Source organism: Meles meles, chromosome 3 (assembly GCF_922984935.1).
Source record: "Meles meles chromosome 3, mMelMel3.1 paternal haplotype, whole genome shotgun sequence".
In the NCBI taxonomy this organism is placed as follows: domain Eukaryota; kingdom Metazoa; phylum Chordata; class Mammalia; order Carnivora; family Mustelidae; genus Meles; species Meles meles.
Window position 1 is genome coordinate 118,924,073 of NC_060068.1, and position 22,863 is coordinate 118,946,935.

General features: G+C 52.2%; 1 protein-coding gene across 2 annotated transcripts in view; it reads right to left on the reverse strand.

Moving 5' to 3' along the window:
* Positions 1 to 22,863, reverse strand: part of CDHR2 (cadherin related family member 2) — a 35,899-nt gene that overhangs the window by 4,919 nt on the left and 8,117 nt on the right. Inside the window, exons 1-24 of one of the 2 annotated variants that reach the window (XM_045999019.1) lie at positions 22,032 to 22,082; positions 21,442 to 21,508; positions 21,098 to 21,169; positions 16,747 to 16,886; positions 16,577 to 16,630; positions 14,979 to 15,068; positions 12,938 to 13,027; positions 12,185 to 12,310; positions 11,967 to 12,113; positions 11,597 to 11,672; positions 11,393 to 11,508; positions 11,039 to 11,272; positions 9,459 to 9,614; positions 9,215 to 9,376; positions 8,872 to 8,933; positions 8,357 to 8,600; positions 6,466 to 6,705; positions 4,051 to 4,120; positions 3,297 to 3,902; positions 2,613 to 2,684; positions 2,146 to 2,195; positions 723 to 874; positions 500 to 608; positions 320 to 408 (exon numbers count right to left, since the gene is read on the reverse strand). In XM_045999019.1, the coding sequence (XP_045854975.1) occupies positions 320 to 408; positions 500 to 608; positions 723 to 874; positions 2,146 to 2,195; positions 2,613 to 2,684; positions 3,297 to 3,902; positions 4,051 to 4,120; positions 6,466 to 6,705; positions 8,357 to 8,600; positions 8,872 to 8,933; positions 9,215 to 9,376; positions 9,459 to 9,614; positions 11,039 to 11,272; positions 11,393 to 11,508; positions 11,597 to 11,672; positions 11,967 to 12,113; positions 12,185 to 12,310; positions 12,938 to 13,027; positions 14,979 to 15,068; positions 16,577 to 16,630; positions 16,747 to 16,886; positions 21,098 to 21,169; positions 21,442 to 21,496 (3,212 nt within the window). In that variant the 5' untranslated portion in view covers positions 21,497 to 21,508; positions 22,032 to 22,082. Of the gene's footprint in view, positions 1 to 319; positions 409 to 499; positions 609 to 722; positions 875 to 2,145; positions 2,196 to 2,612; positions 2,685 to 3,296; positions 3,903 to 4,050; positions 4,121 to 6,465; positions 6,706 to 8,356; positions 8,601 to 8,871; positions 8,934 to 9,214; positions 9,377 to 9,458; positions 9,615 to 11,038; positions 11,273 to 11,392; positions 11,509 to 11,596; positions 11,673 to 11,966; positions 12,114 to 12,184; positions 12,311 to 12,937; positions 13,028 to 14,978; positions 15,069 to 16,576; positions 16,631 to 16,746; positions 16,887 to 21,097; positions 21,170 to 21,441; positions 21,509 to 22,031; positions 22,083 to 22,863 lie in introns of those variants that run through there. The other variant, XM_045999020.1, reaches the window with a different exon arrangement.

Below are 22,863 nucleotides of genomic sequence, written 5' to 3' on the forward strand. Positions count from 1 at the left end.
CGCCTCTGTGCAGATTAGACAGGGAAGCCCCTTCCTCTAGGGTTGGGCTTATGACTTAGCAAGCAGAATGCCCCTGTGCAGTGCACAGCCTTCACAACCATACGTGATGTCCTATTTAGGCCTCTCTCTCCCCAGCCAACACTATGCTTCTAGGAGCATTGAGAGAGGAAGTGCAGGTACAGGTACAGATCAAAGACAGGGACAAAATCAAGTGTAGGTCAGGGACAGGTTTGACCTACATTCTGTCCAGGTCTTGTCAGGGATCAGACTCTCAGGCCCTGTTCTTCCCCACAGCCCCCTCTAGGCGTCCCAAACCTACGGGATAATCTTCTCCATGTTGGCGCCCACCTCCTCCTTGTTCATGGAGAACTGCAACCTGACACGATAACTTTGGTCCACAGTGAAGAGCTACAGGAGGAAGGCATGGGGAAGATGAGGCACAAGGGACCCAGGAGCTGGCAGAGGGTACCGGGGGCTAGAGGCAGGACTCAATGCTCACATTCAGGGTGATTTTAGCTTCCTGAGCAGGACCCACTGAAGGTTTGTCCTGGGCCTGGACTGTCACTTGGTAGGTCCCTCGGAGAGTGGAATCAAGGTTGGTCACCAGCCTATAGAAGGTAGATGAGCATGGCTCAGTCTTGGAACCCAAACTGGAGTCCTCTGGAACTCACTGTCTTGAGGCCCCGTTGACTCCCGCCCATCCAGGGGCTGCCCACAGTTACTCAATATTGCCAATGAACATGTCCGCCTCCGAGGAGGTAGTGACCCGGAAGTAGCCCTGGAAAGGGGTCGTGGCCCCATCCTTGGCGATGAAATCCACTTGGAGGATAGAGAAGAGGATGGCCCCGTTATTCCCTGAGTCATTGTCTCTGGCCTGGGAGAAAGAATGGACGACACCTAGGGGCCAGGCCAGGTAACCCTTCACCCCCAGCAGGAATCAGCAGGTGAGATGGCCTGGGCTGGTCCCAATATTTCTATCAGCCTCCTCCAGGCCACCCCAACTAAGCAAACACTTTAAACAAGTCCCTGCTTCTGGCCCTCTAACTCAACAGGTTGCTGTCCAAAGTCTGTCCCATGTGGAAATCCTGTCCTGCTTTGCCCCAACCCAAAGCCACACACACACACACACACACACACACACACACACACACACATTTCCTGAACACCTAAGGTGTGCACCTTCCCTTAAATCCCTCATTTCAGTGTTTACTGACTTAAATACAAATTCCCTTGGCAGACCATGAAATAATTGGAGGGGGGGCCACAAACATTCTTATTCATTCTAGTGCCTTTTAGATATACATAGAGCCAACACACAGACCTGTGAGTCTACTGTTCAGAATGAGACCAAAGCTGGTGTTTACGTTTAAAAAAAGAGAGTCGATTTAAAGAAAAGGGCTCCAAGCTATGGCCACTGATGATATTGGAATGTAATTGGCTGAAGATTGGAAGACTCTTTAGGGCTTGAAAGAACCTGGAGAGAGAATTACTATCCCTATTTTATAGAGGAAACTGCGGTGAGGACTCAGCTTGAAGTGGGGAAGGCTGGCCTCTTTCCACAGCAAAGGGGAGCACACACATACCACCCAACCTCTTAACCCCCACACATCACTGCCAGGAACTGCCAGCATCTTCCAGAAGTGAAACTGAACCCCAGAAAGGCAGGTAGCTCCCCAAGTCAGGTTCCTGGCCTGTGTGGGAGGCCTCGCTCACCCATGCAGCACACCCAGTGTCCTCTATCAAACACACTCACATCCCATGTCCCGTGTATAAAAATACACGAAAGTATTTTTATAATTTCACTCTGGAAATTATTTATCTGCAAGGAATTCATTTAATTTACAGCTGTTATGATTTGTCTGTATGACTCAAGAATTGTGGCATAGCGAAAAAAAATCTAGCCTGCAAATAGTTTTTATGATCATGAAATTTTTGTGACAACAAAATGATAATTAATGGAGTTTAAATCCTACCAATTAGGCAAGTGTTCATTTCCATCCTGGGGTTTTCTTTTGATATGTTGGAGCCAATAAATTTCCTTTCTTGTGTTAAAACAGTCTGGGGGCAGCCAAAAGGCCTTGAAGGCCTTCGTCCTGTGTCTCCTGGGGCTAACGTAATGGACAGAGGCAGGAGCCAAGGGCTTACCTGGACAGAAGCCACCTGCTGGTTGGGGACCACAAGTTCTGGGATGATAACTACAAGTGTGGATGAGAAAGGGTCAGTGGGGTCAGGGCTAGTGCCCACCCGGCTGGATGCTGATCATAAGCCCAGCTCGGGATGCAATCCCCCCAAATCTTTCCTCAACCTCTCTACCACCAAACTCCCCATTACAACAGCCTCTGTGCCATCAGTTAGCAACTCATCCACCTCTCATTGTGCAGATGAGGAAACTGAGGCCCAGAAGGGAGGGCCTGGCCCAGGGTCCAATATTATGAGTTGGGGCAGAGCTGGGCTGAAAACTCAGATCTCCCCACCTGTTGAAACCTTGGGGGAGAGGTGGGATTGGAGGCCTTCCTTTCTCTCCACGGGCCCACTTGGGGCTGGAAGAGGGCCTATGGGAGCTACCCGAAGGAAATCCTGGCAGAGTATGGAGGGAAAGGCTGGCCGCTTACCAAAAGTCTTATTTTCAGGCAGAAAATAGGGGGCGTTGTCATTCATGTCCTCAATGGTGATGGCAAGGCTTCCTACAGGAATAAGTTTGGGGCTGGTTCTGGCCTCTAGGCCAAGGCCTGACCCAGAAGGCCTGGGCCTCAGCCATGCTCCCTGCTGCCTCCCTCCTGCGCATCTCCCATGCACCCCCCCTCCCCTGCTCCTGCCTGGGGGTGCCCACTCAGTTTCCTCTGGCCTTTGTGGCAGGAAGTATCCTCCCCATACCTCAGAGAGGGGAGCACTTGTCCAAGGTCATCCAGTAAGGACTGAGCCCGGCCGGGGAATGTCCCACCTGTTACTTGTTAGCTGTGTAAGCTAGGTTACTGGCACTGTGTGCCTCAGTTTCCTCAACTGTAAAATTGAACAGGGATCACCTAGCCTACCAGTAGTGTGGGAAGGACACACAGGAGGACTTTTATGGTGCCTGGCACAGCTCTCGGTGGCAGGACATTCTCGGACTAGGCTAGCTGTTGGTGCGGTTCTTCCAGCGACCACAGTCAGAGCTGGGCTACGAGCACAGTGACGGCTGCCCTCCCCTTCACCCTGCCTCACAAGTGGCTCTGGGCCAGGCACCATGCTAAATGCTTTACATGTGTCCTGGCCCCTGTGCAGCAGCCTCCTGAGCCCGGCAGGCTGGGCCGCCTCACCGTTGTCACTGTAGGCCAGGAAGCGGGGGTCCGTGGTGGTGTCCCAGGCCCGCACAACCAGCGTGACCAGGTCACAGGACTCATAGTCAATGGCCTCACTCTGATTGATGAACACTGAGCCGTTGGCCAGCATGGAGAACCAGCCATGGCACAGGCTGCCCACGTTGACCCCGGCCTTGGTACAGACGACGTTCACAAGTTGTATCTCCAGCTGGGACGAGGTATCCACGTCCCAGGCCACCACCTGGGCCACCAGGCCATGCTGTGAGCCATTCTCAGAGACCCGGATGCCCCGGAGTGAGGCTGGGTCCAGAGTGGGGGCCTCATCGTTCACGTCCTCCACGGCCACAGAGACTTCTGCTGTGGCCTCTCTCCCCTGGGGGTCCGGGTTCTCAGCACTCACAGTCAGATTGTAGGAGGCCTGTGTCTCATAGTCCAGGCTCACATCTGAGGGCAGCCAGAGGCGGCCCTCAGCCCACCCGGACCCCAGCACCAAGCCACGCAGTACGAAGTTGTTGGCGCCGCTCCCTGACAGGATGAAGCTGATGCGGTTGTTGGCTTCCGTCTGATCCGCGTCCCAGGCAGTCACCACACCCACCAGCTCACCTGTGGAGGAGGGCAGACTGCACAGGGACCCCGGGCGCAGCCACCGGAGGCTTCCCCTGTCCTCACCTCCCTCAAGTGCCCCCGGGAGGGATCTGACACCTGACCTCGCCCCTGCCCCAGTGCCCGGCCTGACCCAGAGAGGACTTACCTTGGTCCCTCTCCTTCACTGAGAAGGAGTAGACAGACTGGTTGAAGATGGGCAGGTTGTCATTGATGTCCTGCAGGCAGAGGAAATTCTGAGCACACGAACCTCAGGAGCCCCCACGGTTCGGTCTCCCCAGAGCCAGTCTGAGAAGCTCACGTTTCCTCTGACCCAAGGCACAGACTCTCTGTCAGCATCTCTGCACTTCACCAGTGAGAAAAGTGCCCCTGAGAGGACAGAACCAGCCCAGGGCGCACACCTGGGGCTCACAGGCCTATGGCAGGACCTCTGGAATTGGTTAGATAATTTCAGGGAGGCCCCACTCCTTCCTGCTTCTCTGACCACGACTCAGAGCCATCTCAGACTCTGCTTTCCAGAAGGGGGGTTGAGCTCCTATCGGCGTCCCCGTCTGGCCCAGCTTGACTCACCATGTCTTGGATTTATTCTGTTGGTCTCACTGTTTCCACAAAGGCCCATGGCCCAGGCTTTCCCTTGTCCCCTCTTTTTGCCTGTCCCTCCTGTGCTCAGCTGACCCCAGGACCCTTGCTCTGTGCTCAGGCATTGCTGAGCTCCAGGAACCTGCCAAGGCTCAGGCCTGGTCCTGGCCTTAGACACCCACTGTTTTCCATTCTTGCCTACCCTCTCCGGCCCTGGCCACCTACACCTACAGAGACTGACACTGTTGTCCCCGCACAGAGCCACCTCCACCTGCTGCTCCCTCCCCAAATCCTAACGCATGCTGCAGGTGCCCTTGGCTTTTCCTGCCCTTCCCCGGGGCAGCCCACAGGTATCTGCTTTTGCCTTCAGCTTTTTCTAAGTAAGCGTTCAACAGACATCTATGAAAACAAAGCCATCTCTTCCTTAACTAGGTGTGTTTTCTGCTGGCAATTTCCCAGAATGGCATGTCTGGCTCTGAGCATGCAGCCAGCAGCTTCCTAAGTCACAGGGGTGGCCGAGCTATGGCAAATCTAGTCCCACCTCTCCCTCACATGTGACTTGACTCCTCTGAGTCTCAGTGTCTTCATCTGCAAGATGGGGTCATGGTCCCCACTCTAGGGGTGGTTGTGAAGACGAGTCTGTGGGTGTGAAAGGACCTACTCACTCACTAAATGCAGTCCTGCTTTCTTCCTTCTTCATGGCCTACTTCACCCTGAGGACAGCGGAACAAGCTAACAAGTCCTAATTCGGCTCTGTTTCTCCATTTTCCCTGAGGTCTCCGTCTGATCCTTGCAGGGAAGCAGCACATCCCAACCCACAGCACACAGGGCTGCCCTGTGGGGTGGTGCAGGCTGTGCACTGCACAGGCCTAGGGGGCGCCATCCACATCATAGACATTGGAGAGGCACACATTTGTTACAACACTTCTTTAGAGGAAGGTGACTTGGGGGCTGGTGGCAGCCTAAGAACCAGACAGACTGGGTTCAAAACCCCATTCTGTGTCTCTAGGCAAGACTCTCACCCTCCATGCCTCAGTTTCTTGATCAATAAAATGGTAATCACCATCTCTATCTTGCAGGGCCAGATGTGCAGTAAACCCTGTAAATGTTGATTTTCACCCTTTCTCTTTGCCTGTGAATGGTGGTGTGGCGATAGGAGAGTTTCAGTAGAACTTCGTGAATTATAGCTAGAACCAACAGAGTAAATAGTTCCTGCCATATCTGTGGGAGAAATGTTCCAAGACCTCCAGCGGATGCCTGGAACCTGGTACCAAGTCCTGTACGTGCTATGTTTTTTCCTGAGCAAACATACCCATGATAAAGTTTAATTTACAAATTAGGCATAGGACGAGATCAACAATAACTAATACTAAATAGAACAATGGTAATGATATACTGTGATAGCAGTCAGTATGAATGTGGCCTCTCTCTCTCCTCTCTCAAAATATGTGATTGTCCTGCACTCATCCTACTTGTTGTGCCGATGTGAGATGATGACATGTCCCCATACATGAAGAGAGGTGGACCACGTGGACGTTGTGACGTCACTAGGCTCCTGACCCTGTGATGACCTGATACGTCATAAGGGGGATCATCTGTTCCCAGAATGCTGTTGACCGCAAGTGACCCAAACTGGGGAGAGTAAAACCATGGAATTCAGGGGCAAATGGAAACACTGAGGACCTCCCCTGGGTCCGGCACTCTGCAAAGCACCTTCCACTTGTTAACTCACTTTCTGGCATTTTTGTCACCATTTTACAGATGAGGAACTTAGGGCACAGGGAGGCTGAGTGGTTGCCTAAAGCCCCACAACAGAGCCAGAATCCTAACCCAAGTGGCCTGCTTCCAGAACTCTCTTGCCCCCCCCATCACAAAGGGCAGAAATGTGACTCCAGCTGGAGGTGTGGGGGTGCCGGCCACCTGCTGGGAGCTCCCCAACATGGGGCCCATCCTGGCATCCTGCCCGCAGCTGAGCCTGCCTCACCTCCACGTTGATGGTGACGTTGACTTCAGTGCTGAGGACCGGCTCGCCGCAGTCAGACACAAGCACGGTCAGCACGATTCGGCCCCCCAGGGCAGGTTCAATGGCCTCTCGGTCCAGGGGCCCCAGGTTTCTGAGGATCCCTTTATCGGGGTCTATCGAGAAGTTATGGCTGTAGGCGCCGGGCAGCAGGTTGAAATGCAGACGGCTATTGTTGTTGTTGGGCTGGTCGTCGTCCCGAGCCTACGAGAGAGCCAGCATCCAGCATCAGTTATCAGGGCTTCCCAGCTCCCCAGCGCCTCCCCTGCAGCCTGGCCTCCCCCTCCAGCACCGACCCACAAGGGCAGTAACCAGACCTAAAGCCGGTGGGACACGGGCTCATCTCTCAGCCTCAGTGTCCCGTCAAGGAGGGTCAGATCAACAGCTTGCAGGATTCTGTCCTGCCAGCGTCCTGAATGTGTGCTCGGTTTGCCTTTGGGGTGACCCAGCATGAAGACTACAGCAGATTCCATCATGCTTCTGGGCCTTTGCACGGGCCTTCCCCTCTACGCCCCTCTGCCTGATTCCAGGCCAGGCTGGTGATTCCCCTGGGCCTCCACGTCCCCTGAGCTATCTTCAGCACAACACAAGTGACACCCTTGGGTGACTCTCCAGCGCTCTTCCCCTAGCTGAGAGTCCTGTGTGGTGGGCATTACGGTGGATTCGTCTCAGAGGACTGGGCCCAGCAGAGAGCCTAGTGCACAGCAGGTTCTTCGGCAAACATGGCTTTGAATCCAGAGCTGGGCTACTCTGACTTGGAACCTAGCCTTTTCCCTTCCTCCCTTCCCGCCCCCTCCTCTATTCTTTCATCTCAGGTCCTTTGGGATCTTGTTTATTAAATGCCTCCCCTACAGACAGCCAGAGATGGTTTTTCCAGTAGCCTGATCCTGTCTTTTCCCCTCTTAGCACTTTGAATTCAGGCCAGTTAATTCACCAAGCGTGTCTCAGGACTCCTGTTAGTTACAGCAGCATATCTGAAATGCTCCTGCCCCAAGGAACCCACAGACCAGAGGAGCAAGAAGCAAAGGCCCAGGTTTCCCTGGCAGAAAGTTCTAGGCTCTGGTTTCAGGGCTGCCACCTATGGGCTATGCCACCCAAAAAAAGTCGCTGAACTTCTCTGAGCCTCGGGGTTCCCCTTCTGTGACCTGGGGACCATCAGAGCATCTACTTCCCACGTCAGTCAAGACACCAGAGATGGGAATGTGCTCTGGAAACCTCACAGCTCAGGAGTGGGACAGCGCTCTGTGGCCACGTGATTGTCATTCTGAGCACCTGGTTTCTTTCCCACTTCTTCCAAGGCCCCCTTTTCAGATGACTCTGGCAGACGTGTGTCTCTGATATGTCTTTGGAGCCAACCGTGGGTTTTTATCTCATACACTCTGTGAACCTGGCCACTGATATTTCCCTTTTTGTACTGGCCATCAGGAAGCTCAGAACTGAATGTTCAGCTGCCCTCCTGGCAACAGCATGGTTCTCGGTTCTAACTTTACTTTTGTGCCCATTAGCAACACCACCCTCATTTTCTCTTTTTCCTTATTCCTCCAATTTTTTTTACCTGACTTTTTAATCAAAGTCACCTCACATCCTTTCTGGAATGAGACAGGGGCTGGAATTAAAAGGGCCAATATGTTTTTGAGGGCGTGCTCTGTGCTGGGCTTTGTGCTGAACACTTTACACGTATTATCTCATGATTCCCCAGTGACCCTGGGAACAAGGACCATGATTGTTCTCATTTTCCAAAGAGGAGACAGAGGCCCTGAGAGATGGATTAACTTTCTCAGGAAATACAGAGGAGAGCCCAGGTTCCAACCCAGGGCCGCCATGATCACAGAGCCCGTCCCTGTCCTATCCGCACCTGGATGGTCACAAAGACGTCGCCCTCCTCCTCCTGGACAAAGATGTTGTAGGAGCCGCTGACCACAGGCCGGTTGTCGTTGATGTCCAACAGGACAATGTGCAGCGTAGTGGAGGTCGACAAGTTCCCGCCATCCGTGGCCTGCAACGTCAGGTAGTACTCGGCCTGCTTCTCTCGGTCCAACGCCTCACCGTTCCTCACTGTCACGGTGCCCGAGCCCTGGTCCACCTCAAAGATGTCTGCCCTGCGCAGCGTGGCCAGAGGGAGCCAACAAAAATACGGGATGTCCATTTAAGTTATAATCTCAGATAAACCGTCAAAAATATTGATGTATGTCCCCTGTGATATTTGCCATCCACTTATACTAAACAGATCATCCGTTGTTTATCTGAAATTGAAATGGAACTGGGTGTCCTAGAGTTTGCCTGCACCCTAGCCCCACAGCAAGGCAGCGAGGCAGGCCCGGGCCCCGCTCATCTGACTGTCCCCCCACCCCGCCCACCCTGAGACCTTACCCGTTCCCTGGAAGCAGGCTGTAGGTGATGCGGCCCCCCTCTCCTGTGTCAGGGTCAAAGGCCTGTGGGGCAGAGAGTTAGACAATAGGACATGGTTTGGAAATGATGGTACTCGCTGCCAGCCAAGCGATTGAAGGGGACAGGGCTGTACTGCTTCCCGTCACAAAGGGAGAACACCCGACACACTCCGATTCACAAATAGACACCCCCACACACATGCGTGCAAGCTGGCTCGAGCCTGAAGACATCAGATGATAGAGAGACTCGGGCAGGGTCATGGTCCCCAGGTCTGTGTTTCTCCATGTCTTGCTGAGCCCAGCCCCACAGGGTCCCCCTCACTCACATGGATGTTGTCGGTGACCACAGTGCCGTCTGCACTGTGCTCCCAGATACTAAGGTTGTAAAAGCTGTAGGGGAATGTGGGCCGGTGGTCATTAATGTCTCTAAGGTGGATGGTCACCAGGGCGACGGAGGCGTTCCCACTGACTGAGTCAGTAGCCACGACCTGAGGACAGAGGAAGAATCAGCAGTGTGGGGACCAGAGGACCCATGGGCCAGGCTCCCTGCTGGCCCAGAGCACCCCTCACCTGCACCAGCATCACTGTCTTTCCCTCGTAGTCCACCAGCGCAGGGACTCTCACCAACACCTGCACGTCCGTGGAGCCTGCTGCCCGCTCGGGGGAGACGCTGAAGGCTTCAGCATCAGGGCCCCCCACAGATAGCAGGAAGGTGCCATTGCTGCCCTGTGGAGATGGGCTTAAGGTATAGTAGAGACCCCAACCCCTGCAACGCACCACCCTGCCCCTTGCCCCTAATCCTGGCTGTAGGCGCCTGCGTCAGGAGGCCCTGCCTCTGAAGTCCCATGAGGGGAGGCTCTCAAGAGACTGCGGCAAGAGGACCCTGGGGAAGCCGGGCTGCTCACTGTTCCCTGCAAAGGTGGGCTCGTTAGAAGATGTCCGCAGGTGACTGGGCTCCTGGTTTGGGCTGGAAAGACAGAGCCTGGACACATTCCCCTCACTCCCAGAAGACATTCCTGTGTCTTCTTTACCAACCCCCACTCAACACAGTCCGCCACCCATACCAACACCAGCCACCAGAAACATCCAAAGTCACCCCATTACCCACACCACCCTCCATTCCACACCCTTTCCACTCCACTCAACCACCAACTCAACACACCCGCCCACCTACCACCACCTAACACCTCCTCCACCCACGTTTTGTACCAACTCGATATCACCAAATACTACCAAACATTGTCCATAGGTAGTCATTGTTCAATACCACCCAGACTGCCCACCACTCAGTATCAATTTCCACTTAAGAACACACCTCCAGGGGCACCTGGGTGGCTCAGTGGGTTAAAGCCTCTGCCTTCAGCTCAGTCATGATCCCAGGGTCCTGGGATTGAGTCCCGCATCGGGCTCCCTGCTCAGTAGGGAACCTGCTTCCCCTCCTCTCTCTCTGCTTGCCTCTCTCTGACTACTTGTGATCTCTGTCTGTCAAATAAATAAATAAAATCTTTAAAAAAAAATTTTGTAGGGTGCCTGGGTGGCTCGGTGGGTTAAAGCCTCTGCCTTCGGCTCAGGTCGTGTGATCTCAGGGTCCTGGGATCCAGCCCCACATCGGGCTCTGGTCAGCAGGGAGCCTGCTTCCTCCTCTCTCTCTGCCTGCCTCTCTGCCTACTTGTGATCTCTCTCTGTCAAATAAATAAATAAAATATTTTTAAAAAATAAAAATAAAAATAAAAGAATACACCTCCAACTTCACACCACTCAGGCTACTTTATGCTCAACACTGCTACATCCCCCAATATCCAGTACCCCAACATCCCTCAACTTCACCAAGCACCCATCACCACCCTCTCCTCAACGCCACTCAACATTACCTAGCATCCAGTATCAACCTCCACTCAGTGTTGCCTTTCTGCTCACCAGCACCTAGTGCCACCCTGAGCACAAAACTAAACACCGGTGTAACATCACCCAACATTTCCAAACATCACCGAACAACAACGGCCACTCATCATCACCACCATCACCCACCCACCGCTCCCCTCCCCACTTCGCATCTGGGTACCTTGTTCTATGGGTCACTCCCCACCATCTCCCCTAGCCATCTCCCACCATCACCCTCACCCAGCCACCCCTTGTCTGGGCGCCCCTACCTTGTCTGGGTCGTAGACCACCATGGTGAGGCTGTCGATGGGGATGCGGGTGGAGGCATGCTCATCCACGTAGCCCGTGAAGTTGACTTGGGCCTCTTGCGGGGAGAAGGTGCAGGCTGGGAGGCTGCAGTTGTAAAACTCAGGTTTGTGGTCATTGACGTCTGTCACTGTCAGCGTGACCCATGTGCTCACCTTGGCCTTTTGTCCATAGATGTTGGGGTGCATCTCGGTGGCCTGGGACCCGAGCAGAAGTCAGAAAGCAGAGGTCAAAAGAACCAAGGCTCAGAGAGAACAGAGATCAAAGGTCAGAAGTTGAAGTTCGGGTACAAAAGAGGCAGTGGACCCCTCACTCACCGTGACCTGCACCTTCACCTCCTCATCCTCCTCCAGCAGCTGCTCACGGTCCAGGGAACCGGTGACCCTGATCACCCCATCCAGCCCGATGTCAAACCAGCCGGGCATCGTGGAGTCTGGAGAGAGGCAGTAGGAGCTGCTACTTCCAGTGGCTCTGGCAGAGCCCCCATCCCTTGCTCCACCTGGGGACACCCCCATTCTCACTGGAAATGCTGTAGGTCACCGGGTCATTAATGCCTTTGTCACTATCCACAGCCTCTACCTTCAGCACCGATGCTCCCTGTGCAGAGAACCAGCTGGATCAGCCTCCCAGGCCCTTTCTCAGCCTCTTTTTTTTTTAAAGATTTTATTTATTTATTTGACAGACAGAGATCACAAGTAGGCAGAGAGGCAGGCAGAGAGAGAGGAGGAAGCAGGCTCCCCGCCAGCAGAGGGCCTAATGTGGGGCTCGATTCCAGGACCCTGAGATCATGACCCGAGCTGAAGGCAGAGACTTTAACCCACTGAGCCACCCAGATGTCCCCTTTCCCTGCCTCTTGTGTCCACCCAGACCCCGCCAGGTCCTCTGGCACACCTGGGGTGCATCCTCAGCCACAGAGGCCGAGTAAATCTCCCTGACAAACTGGGGGTCCAGGTCTGGCTGGTCGACCACAGAGATGGACAGGAAGACATGTGAGGAGTTGCGGATGATGAAGGTGTTGTTGTATATGCCACCTGAGTCCTGTGGGGAAACAGGTCTCCGTAAGGCCAGGCCTCGGGTTGTGGGGCCCCTCCATCTGCACCCCCACTCACAGAGGCCTTCAGCTCCAGCTGATAGAAAGCACTCTTGTTGTTGTAGCTGAGGCTGCCATTGAGGATGATGGAGCCGTTGGGTAAGATCTTGAAGAGGTGCTGGTTCTCCTCGGTGCTAGGGATGACCTAGGGCAGAGTACAGTCAAGCCAGAACCTCTCTCAGACAGACTGGGACTTGAACCCTAGCTCTGCTATTGACCATCCCTGCCACCCTCACCAGGTCATATAACCTCTCCGAGCCTCAGTTTCCACCTCTGGGAAATGAGCTCAGATATGTCAGCAGCGGGTTGAGAGGAAAGTCAGATGGGGTAATGAATGTGCTAGGCTCATCATAGGCACTTGGGAGACAGGAGCTATAGCTAGCAACCTTGTCTTCAGGAGAACTGGGGTCACAGCCCCCGCTGTCTGTGTGACCTTGGACAAGACACCGTACCTCTCAATTTCCTCTTCTGTGCATCAGACACCCGGTGATGTCACACGAACCCAACAGGGATGCAGACAGTGCCCCAGGCAAGAGGGTGGGGAAGAAGGGAAGAAGGGTCCTGTCCACAGAAGGGACCCTCCTTAGGTAGCTTGGCCAAATGAAGTTCAGAGGGAGCCAGCAAAGGGTTTGGAAGCCGGAGCTGGGCTTCCACTAAGACCCTGTCCTCACCCCAGTACTCAAGGTTCCTGTAGGCTGTGTGTGACATGCTGCCCCCTGGTGGCCACGAGAGGCAGGGGGCCCATATTCCCACAGTACTGGCCCATGCTCACCTCCTCTATGGAGTACACCACCACTCCTGCAGACCCCGTGTCTGGGTCCTTGGCCAGCACAGAGAACACCAGGGAGCCGACTGGCAGGGTCTGTAATGAGTAATGCCAATCCATCCCCTCCATGACCGAGCACTCATGTCCACCCCCGGAACTTGTGTCACCAGTTGTACCATAGACATAACACCATCTAGAGCCTGAAACCCAGTGTTCCCCTTTCTTTCCCACCTGGGCTGGGCCTCTGGGGGGGGGAGGGACGGCAGAGAACAGAGTACAGTCATTCCAGAACCAAGGATGTGCCACTCCCCTGCTCTTCCTGTGGGCTTTCTACAGTTACAGCAGTACATTCCAGGCAGCACTCTGCAGAGCTGGAAGGTTCTCTGGGGAGGTCTTTGCCCCCTGTGACCTGTCCACACTTTCAATATTTCCACACAGTGGCCAACATGAAAATCATGAATCAGACCACATTACTCTTGTGCTAAAACCCCCCAGTGTTTCCCCAGAATGCAGTCCACCCTGTTTCTATGGCCCTTTGAGGTCAGGCCACTGGCTAATTCTCTGAGCTCACCTTCTCCTCGCCTTCTACCCTCCATTCACACCAGCTTCCTGGCTATGCCTAGAACACTCCAAATTCATTCCCAGCTCGGAGCCATTGAATCTGCTGTTCCCCTGCCTGGAACATTCTTCTCCTCGAGAATCCCACAGCTGGTTCCTTCTTGCCATGTAGGTCTCTGTTCAGATGTCACCTACTCAGAAAAGCCTTTCCTGGTCGCTCAACCTAAGCCAGCTGCCTTCCTGGTCACTTTCTTCCATTTTACCCTGTTTTATGCTCCTCATGGAGCTTAGTACCACCTGAAATAATCCTGTTTATTTAATGTTTCATTGATTATTATCTATTTTCTTCATTAGAATGCGAGCTACTGAGGGTGGTAAGACCAGCTCTGTCTTATTTACCAGGTAGTCTCAGCACCAAGGACAGTGTCTGGTATCCAGTGGGCGCTCCATCAAAGTCTGTCAAGTGGCTGCCTGGACCTCGCTGGTCTTATGCCTGACCTAGTGTGGGGCCCCACACCTCATACATCTTCAAAGCCACATGGTTATGAAGACCCAGGAGTGGTGTTGTGATTGCTGCTCAGGGACCATTGGGGAACCTCCTCCCCATGCAGGTGGTTTCAGTGGGCCTGCCCTCCCCTGCTAAAGGGGGGGGGCGGGGCTCATGACGTAGACCTAGCCAATCAGAGTATTCTGTACCCCCAGGTTGATAGGCACATGACCCAAAATGGGCCAATGTTAGTCAATCCTGGAGTTTTGGCCAGGACCATGGAGAAAGAGTCTGTGTTCAACTTGCAAAGAGTGGAGCTGCTCTCTTATCACCCACCACAAGAGAGAATGGCCCTCTTACCCAAGGATGGGGGCAACAAGATAAGCAGAGCTGAGAGGTAGAGAGAAATCTCTTCTTTTTTTTTCTTTCATTTTTTTAAAAGATTTTATTTATTTATCGGACAGAGAGAGATCACATGTAGGCAGAGAGGCCGGCAGAGAGAGGGGAAGCAGGCTCCTTGCTGAGCAGAGAGCCCGATGTGGGACTCGATCCCAGGACCCTGGGATCATGACCTGAGCTGAAGGCAGAGGCTTAACCCACTGAGCCACCCAGGCACCCTGAGTAATCTCTTCTTGATGGCATGGTTTGAGTACCTGGATTCATTGTGCTTGAAGTTAGTATAACTCTAAATTTTTCAGATACATGAAAAAATAAATTCTCTTTTTTTTCCAAAAAGTTTGCTTTCATAACTGGAATCATTCTCATCCAGTCTGATTGTTTGCAACATGCTACTATAACTATTCCATGGGGTTATATTCCCCTGAATTTGGTTCCTGCTGCTACCCCTTTTAAGGGGTGCTTTTCCCTGATCCTGGACCCCCTGGCTGGCTGTCTCTGGTCCTTTGCACCCTGAGAAGCGCTTCTGGGAAGCCTGCATCACACACACACACACACACACACACACACACACACACACACACACCCCTCTAGGGCAGATGTTACCTCATTGATGGTGGTGGAGAAGCCAGTATTCTGGAAAACGGGAGCATTGTCGTTTCTATCCTCCACGATCACCTGCATTGTCCTCTGCACCTGCAGGTGAGAAAACCCAAGTGAGCTTGGAAAATGCAAGAGCTTGAGAAGACAAAAGGAGCGTCTGGCTGGGACTGCAAGTTGGCTTCGTTTCTCAGGCACTTTGGCAATATTTGGGGTACACTCGTTTTTGATACAATTTCAAACACCAGAATATAGTACACAAAACTCCCAAAGCTCTTCACCCAGATTTAGCCATTGTTTGATTTCTCTCTCTCTCCACATGTTTACAGAACCATTTCAGAGTAAGTTGCAGACATAATTAGGTCATTTTGAAAAAATCTGAAATGTGTCTGTTCTACTACAGGAATGTTCATTTCAGCTTTGTCTGCCATAGTTTTAAGCTGCGGACAACCTAAGTGTCTGTCCAGGGAGACCAGCTAAAGCATCATGGTATGTCCCCACATAGAAAATAGTACAAGAAACGGGTGGCTCATGAGGGGATACGGGCAGAGCTCCAAAGCTGATTGTTGAATTGGACAGGGCAGTTCAAGATACTATGTTCAGTAGGATCCCATTTGGGTTTCAGGAAATTCACCAAAACTACAATCTTTCTTCCGGGGATGCGTATATATGTAAACGCATAGCGAGGGGTGTGGCAGAACCGTGACTGGACGCTTTGGTTGGGAATGGGCTGGGAAGGGTCTACCCAGGGGACTCAAGCTTGAGCTGCACTTTTGACATGTTTACAAAGAGAATATATTCATGAATATCCAAGTCATTAAAATGATTTTTCTTAATGGACAGGTTTTGGGGAGTGTATTTTAAAGACAAAATCCTCAACTTTCACAGACGTAAGGCACAGTGGTGTCAGAGTGTCATTTAGAAATCTGAGTGCCGACACCAATACGTTTAGCCCGGAGAGTTGAAAGTACTGCCTCGGAAGAGCTAAGAGAGGGAGGTATTTAGCACTTGTTTTTTTTTTTTTTAAAGAATTTATTTGTTTATTTGACAGAGAGAGACCACAAGTAGGCAGGAAGAGCTAAGAGAGGGAGGTATTTAGCACTTGTTTTTTTTTTTTTTAAGAATTTATTTGTTTATTTGACAGAGAGAGACCACAAGTAGGCAGAAAGGCAGGCAGCGAGAGAGAAGAAGGGAAGCAGGCTCCCTGCTGAGCAGAGAGCCCGATGCGGGACTCGATCCCAGGACCCTGGCATCATGACCTGAGCCGAAGGCAGAGGCTTAACCCACGGAGCCACCCAGGTGCCCCTAGCACTTGTTTTTTAATTAATATTTGTATTAACATAAATTAATACAATTAAAGTTATGATGTAGGTGAGCTCTTTATATAACTAAAGTAAATTAATAATAATGTTAAAATCTTGGAAATATTGTGTGGCCCAAAATGGATGAGTATAATTTAGATGAAAATAAACATTGAATTCAGTTTTTGTTCACTAGGGCTCTGTCTGCTTGCTTGAGGTAGGGGACGCAGGCAGGAGGGGTCCCTAGTGCTCTGCTCTCCGATTCCAGGGCCACCTCCCCTCCCCTCCCCCCTTCCAACTCACTGGCTTGTTGTGATTGTCGGTCACGGAGATGATGATCTGGAGCAAGTAGGCGGTCTGCAGCAGGCAGGGAGAAGAGGTCCAAGGTGAGCCTCTGCTCAGGGTGAGGGCACAGGGAGGGCCCCCACCTCCCCATACCCCTCCCGGGGTCTTCCCAGGCTGCTGCCCTTTACCTCATAGTCCAGAGGGTTAGCCAGCTTGACTTCCCCGGTGGTTGGGGTGACAGAGAAGAAGGAGGCATCTTGGCCACTAATCGCATAGGTCAGTGTATCATTGTCCTGGTCCTGAGCGACCAACCAGAAGGCCTCGGCACCTGGAGGTGGGACAGGGAATGCCCACCGTCCATGGTCACCTCTTTCAGCACTGGCCTGGCTGAGCTGGGCTAGGGGGCCTGTCTTCTCTGTGTGCAGAAATCTGGGACCTCCAGGCTGCCAGGGCTCTGGCCATGGTGGCCATAAACATCAGGTTTGATTTTGTTGCTTGGCACCTGCACCATGGCTTTGATAACAACATGCTGATTTCCTCCAGGGGAAGACCCCTTCTGCCCTGGACATGGCAGGGTGGGCTGCGTTCCAGGCATCACCCTTTCTCCTGGCCCTGGAATTCCCTGCCTGACGTTCCTTGAGAGGAGAGCAAAGACGGCTGGAGGGGGAGTGTCTGGCTGCAGCTGCTGGGGACATCCTAGGACAGGGGACTCCTGAAGTCCCTCTGGGGGTGCCTGGGCCACCTCAGAGCCCTCCCTTCACCCAGAGAGCTTGCTCAGAGCCTGCCAGAAACACCACCTGGTCCAGTGAGCATGCACTGCTAGCCAGGGGCCCCCACTCTTTCACTGTGCCCCGGAGGGCATGTCCCTGGGCAGGGCAGGGGCTTGGAGATATCGGGGGACTCAAAGATCCCAAGGCCATCGACTCTCCAGTCTCAAAGAAACTTTTTACAGATCCATCCAGCCCCGCTCCAAGACCTTCCCTCCATTATCCCACCTAGCTTCTGCTCTGCCACTGAGAAACGTTACTCTCTTCTCAGCCACCTCCTTCCACTGTCAGACAACTGTCCCTTAGCAAGGGCTTTCTCCATTTCCCAATGTGTGTTTCCCTGTAAGTCCCGGCTGTGGGGACCCAAAAGCCTCATCTGTTCTGTCCATGAGGTATGGAACCCAGGGCCTATGAGACTTTTAGGAGACCTACAAGAATGTTTCATTTCTATCATAAAACATAATTTTAATATAGAGTCAGGGACCCACAAAGGCAAAAGTGCCATAACAAATTCCATGGGGCCCTGTGGCCCCTTGCTCAGTCTGAGGGCCTCAGCGGACCAGCCCACCCCTCCTGCCCATGACAGCTCTTCAGGGACAGGTTCCGCACTGTGCCCCTGAGGCTGCTCTTCCCTGGCCCAACAGTCCCAGCTCCTCCCACAACTCCTCAGAAAGCTTGGTTACGGTCCTTCCCCACCAAGACCCCCTCCTCCAGGAATACCACCAGACCAACGTTCTGCAAAGATGATGTCAGTGTCTACTTTATGTTTCCTTGATTGTGAGACACATTATCAATGTAATGACTGCTTCTGGGGGGAGAAAAGTCACTCTGTGTTAAATGACTATCTCGATGGTAAGATACATCCTGATTGAGTTAAAGTGCAAAAAGATGTGGCCTTTATACCTAAGGAAATCCAGGAGGTGTGTGGACGGGCATAAACCCTTACGTGTATATATTTGACTGGGGGCACAGAAACATGCATCAGGGAGGAAATGCACTTTTTTTTTTAAGATTTTTTTTTTAAGATTTTATTTATATATTTGACAGAGAGGGAGAGCGCAAGAGAGGGAACACAAGCAGGGAGAGTGGGAGAGGCAGAAGCAGGCTTCCCACTGAGCAGGGAGCCTGATTCAGGGCTTGATCCCAGGACCCCGGGATCATGACCTGAGCCAAAGGCAGATGCTTAACTGACTGAGCCACCCAGATGTCCCAGAAATGCTCTTTAAAAGTTGACCTGAAGAGGTGCCTGGATGGGTCAGTCGATTGAGCCTCCAATTCTTGATTTCAGCTCAGGTTGTTGTCTTGGGGTTGCGGGATCTGGGTTGTGGGATCAAGCCCCGGAGCTGGGCTCTGTGCTGAGTGTGGAATCTGCCTGAGAGTCTCTCTCTCTCCCTCTGCCCCCCCGCCACTGCTCACACACTCTCTAAATAAATAAATAAATAAAATCCTTTTTATTTAAGTGGCCTAAAAAAATTAAATATAGGGGCGCCTGGGTGGCTCAGTCATTAAACATCTGCCTTCAGCTCAGGTCATGATCTCAGGGTCCTGGGATCGAGACCCACATGGGACTCCCTGCTCGGTGGGGAGTCCGCTTCTCCCTCTCCCTCCTCTCCTGCTTGTGTTTCCTGTCTCACTGTCTCTCTCTGTCAAATAAATAAGCAAAATCTTAAAAAAAAATTAAATGTAACATATCAACAAAATCTATAAAAATAAAAGACATATATTAGGTCTCTGCATATTAAGAATTATATATGTTTGGGGCATCCAGGTGGCTCAGTCGCTTAAGTGGCTGTCTTCAGCTCAGGTCCTGAGGATTGAGCCTGCATCAGGCTCCCAGCCCACCAGAGAGCCTGCTTCTCCCTCTCCCTCTGCCTGCTGCTCTGCCTACTTGTGCTCTCTTTCTGTCAAATAAATAAATAAAATCTTTTAAAAAAAAAAAAAGAATTATAGGGGCGCCTGGGTGGCTCAGTGGGTTAAAGCCTCTGCCTTCGGCTCAGGTCATGATCTCAGGGTCCTGGGATCACGCCCCGCATCGGGCTCTCTGCTCAGGGGGAGCCTGCTTCCCTCTCTCTCTCTGCCTGCCTCTCGGCCTACTTGTGATCTCTGTCTGTCGAATAAATAAATAAAATCTTTAAAAAAAAAAAAAGAATTATATATGTTTGTCACTAAACTAAAATTGGTATTTAAAACATCATAATTACATATATTTTTTAAAAGTCTGCCTGATTGGGGCGCCTGGGTGGCTCAGTGGTTAAGCCGCTGCCTTCGGCTCAGGTCATGATCTCAGGGTCCTGGGATCTAGCCCCGCATCGGGCTCTCTGCTCAGCGGGGAGCCTGCTTCCTTCCCCTCTCTCTGCCTGCCTCTCTGCCTACTTGTGATCTCTCTCTCTGTCAAATAAATAAATAAATAAATCTTGAAAAAAAAAAAAAAGTCTGCCTGATGAAACAGATCTGTGGTACAGTGTTAGTGTCAGGAAAAGAAGTCTTGTGTAGGGAAGAAAGGACAGGAAGTGACCAAAGGGACGAGAGAGGATGACCTGGAGCTGTTGGCAACATCCTAGTTCCGGATCCAGTGGTAATTCCATGTGATTCAATGCACTTTCCTGCACATATTTTATACTTCAAAATAGAAAGTCTAAATGACATACTTGAAAAAAAAAATCTCACCAAAAGTGCTTTCCCGTGGTAACAGAGCCATAGAATTTATCTCAGGAAGAAAGAAATCGCCCTTTGGTTTAAGAAGGCCCAGAGCACAGCCATATGGTTATCAAAGATCCTCATTTGATCTGGCTCAGGGAGGGAGGTGCACTGCTCTGAACAATGAAGTTATTCGTTTTCTGTTGGGGGGTGGGGTTTGCGGAGGGCAGAGTGTGTAGGAACCCCAGGGCTGGGGAGTCGAGGAGACATCTTTCGTTTCCCAACCCATATCCTGCCTGCTGGGAATTAGGTCTTCAGTCCCTGTAGCTTCTTCCAAAACGATACTTCCCGGATGTCATTCCCTCTTGTACGCTGCCACGATCTTTACCATATCCAGTGTCTCATTCTTTATTATCCTTCTTTTAATTGACTTAGCATTTCATGTAAATAGATTTATTTTAAATAAGCTTTAGGGATGCCCGGGTGGTTCAGTCAGTTAAGTGTCTGACTCTTGGTTTCAGTTCAGATCATGATCTCAGGGTTGCGGGGTCAAGCCCCACTTTGGGCTCCACGCATGTTCTCTCTGTCTTTCAAATAAATTTTTAAAAATCTTTTCAAAAAAGAAAGTAAAAGCAAGCTTTAGATTGTGGCTGTAAATAGAAATCCATTTCACTTGCCATAGATAGAAAGCAGCTCTATGAACAAAGGCAATGGAAGTAAAACACAATTATTAACTTCCGGTGAGAAGTCTGTGAAAGGCTTTGAGCCTGAGACCTGCTTCCTGTTTAGCGGGGAGAAAAGCAGGGAGTGGAGGGAGGTTAGCAAGTGTGAGAGGTGGGAGAGAAAGAACGGTCCCAGATGGATCCTCTCTCTTTGGGGCATCAGAAACACCAGCCAGAGATGGGAAACAGGAAGAACGTTCTCATGAGGTGTCTTGGTTACTTGACGCCATGTGAGGGCCCTGACATAAAAGCTGAAGAGAAGAAAACAAATTCTAGAACAAACTCCCTCCAGGCCACCCTGGCCCCGTGATGAGCCACGGGGCTGCAGGATGGGAAGCAAGCCCATAAGGAAGACCCTGGGACCCTCTGTAGGTGAGGGCTTGGCACAGTTGTGCGCAGGGATGGTCACTCACCCACTGGTAGGTCCTCGGGCAAATTCACTCTTGACATGTTTCCTAAGAACACTGGGGCCGTGTTGGCTGTCACTGTAGGAACAGAGAGCACTTAGAACACTTGGATGTCCTTGCAAAGCCTGACCCCCTCCTGCCCTCTGTGGGAGCCCACACCAGTCCCAGCTTCAGCCCAGCTCACCCGCCTGGGCCTGGACTCCTCCCTAGGCCTCCCCAGGGCCGCCAAGCAGGGGTCTGGGTCATAGGAGCTGGGAGTTTGCTGACAAGGCAGTGTCACTCTCTTCTGGAGGGTCCTGCCAAGGATCTCCAGGCTAGTGTTACTCTAGTGGGGGAGGGGAGGTACCCACCAGACACCACGAGGGTAAGAAGCAGGAGGCAGGACAGCCACGGCCATGCCATCATGTCTGGAAGGACCTGAGGGAAGAGGGAACAGGGAAGGGGCAACTGTTCCCAGGGCTCTTTCCCTTTGGTGGACCACCCCCCTGTCGGGGTCTGAGCTGAGCCCACCCCCCACTCCCACTCAGCACTTCCCCAACCTCCAGGGCTCCTGTCACTCACTACCCTTTTCCAGATATTCCAGGGTAGTGGGGGGCGGGGGGGACTCAGAGGGGTAGGCAGGGTAGCTGAGCCTGGTCCAGAATTCCAGCCTGAGAATGACCCTGGGCTTGATTCCAGAATTCTGTGTCCTGTGTAACAGGGACAGCTGTAAGCACATTATATGTGTAATCTCGCTATCCTTGCAACTATGAGGTGGCTGAGAGAGGGAGGGGCTTTCCTGAGGCCGCATGGGGTGTCAATGACAAGACTCCGCTCTGAACACAGGAGTTTGGGACTCCAAAAGTCATTCCCTCAACCACTAAACTACCCTGCCTATTTCAAGTGTCTAAGCTAATAGCATACTTCAAAATCAGGTGCCTAAAGAGGGACTGTGACTTACTGAGGACAATCCAGATGTTCTCTGGGTGAGCAAGTTCCTTTGTCCTACTTGCTGATGCATTTAATAGCTGCCTTGGCAGCCTTTCCCAAAGTGTGCTCCCTGGAACCCTGGCCCTGTAAGATGCCACACAGTGGGAGGGTTCCCTAGTCAAGTCAGTTTGGGAAGGACTCCAAAGCCATGGGAGAACCAAGAGAAAATGACCCCAGTCCATGGCTGATTCCAAAAGATAGGGGTCCTCCAAGGAGGAGAGAATGAGACAGCAGAGCAAGAAGGGCTGCCACAGCTGAACCTTGACAAAGAAACTGCATCAAAACCCGGAAGTCTTCTCCCTCATGCCACGCTCCCCTCCTCCCAAGTTCCCGCCTCAGGGATGCACCCATTTGCCCAGGTCACCCCTGACTCCCCTTGTCTGGAATGCCCCTATCCAGTCTCTGATAGCCAGCGCAAATTATTCCAACTGTTCAGTCCTCAGCTTGCTCTACTGGCTGACCTGCAGCTTCCTTCCCACCTTCCTCCCCATGGAAAACGATTAAGGCCCTAGATGATGCTTTCTCCTTTCTCCTTCTGCCTCCTGACCGAATGCTCCCCCCATGTGGCCGTGCATGGTATGGCAAGTCCCCTTCTCCAGAAAATCCTGACAAAAATCTTCTCTCAATGGCCTTAGTCTTTCTTTGTTGTTACACAGCCATCTCCATAAATTAAAAATCCCACTGGTTGGGCACCTGGGTGGCTCTGTCGTTAAGCATCTGCCTTCGGCTCAGGTCATGATCCCAGGGTCCTGAGATGGAGCCCTGCCTCCAGCTCCCTGCTCAACAGGGAGGCTGCTTCTCCC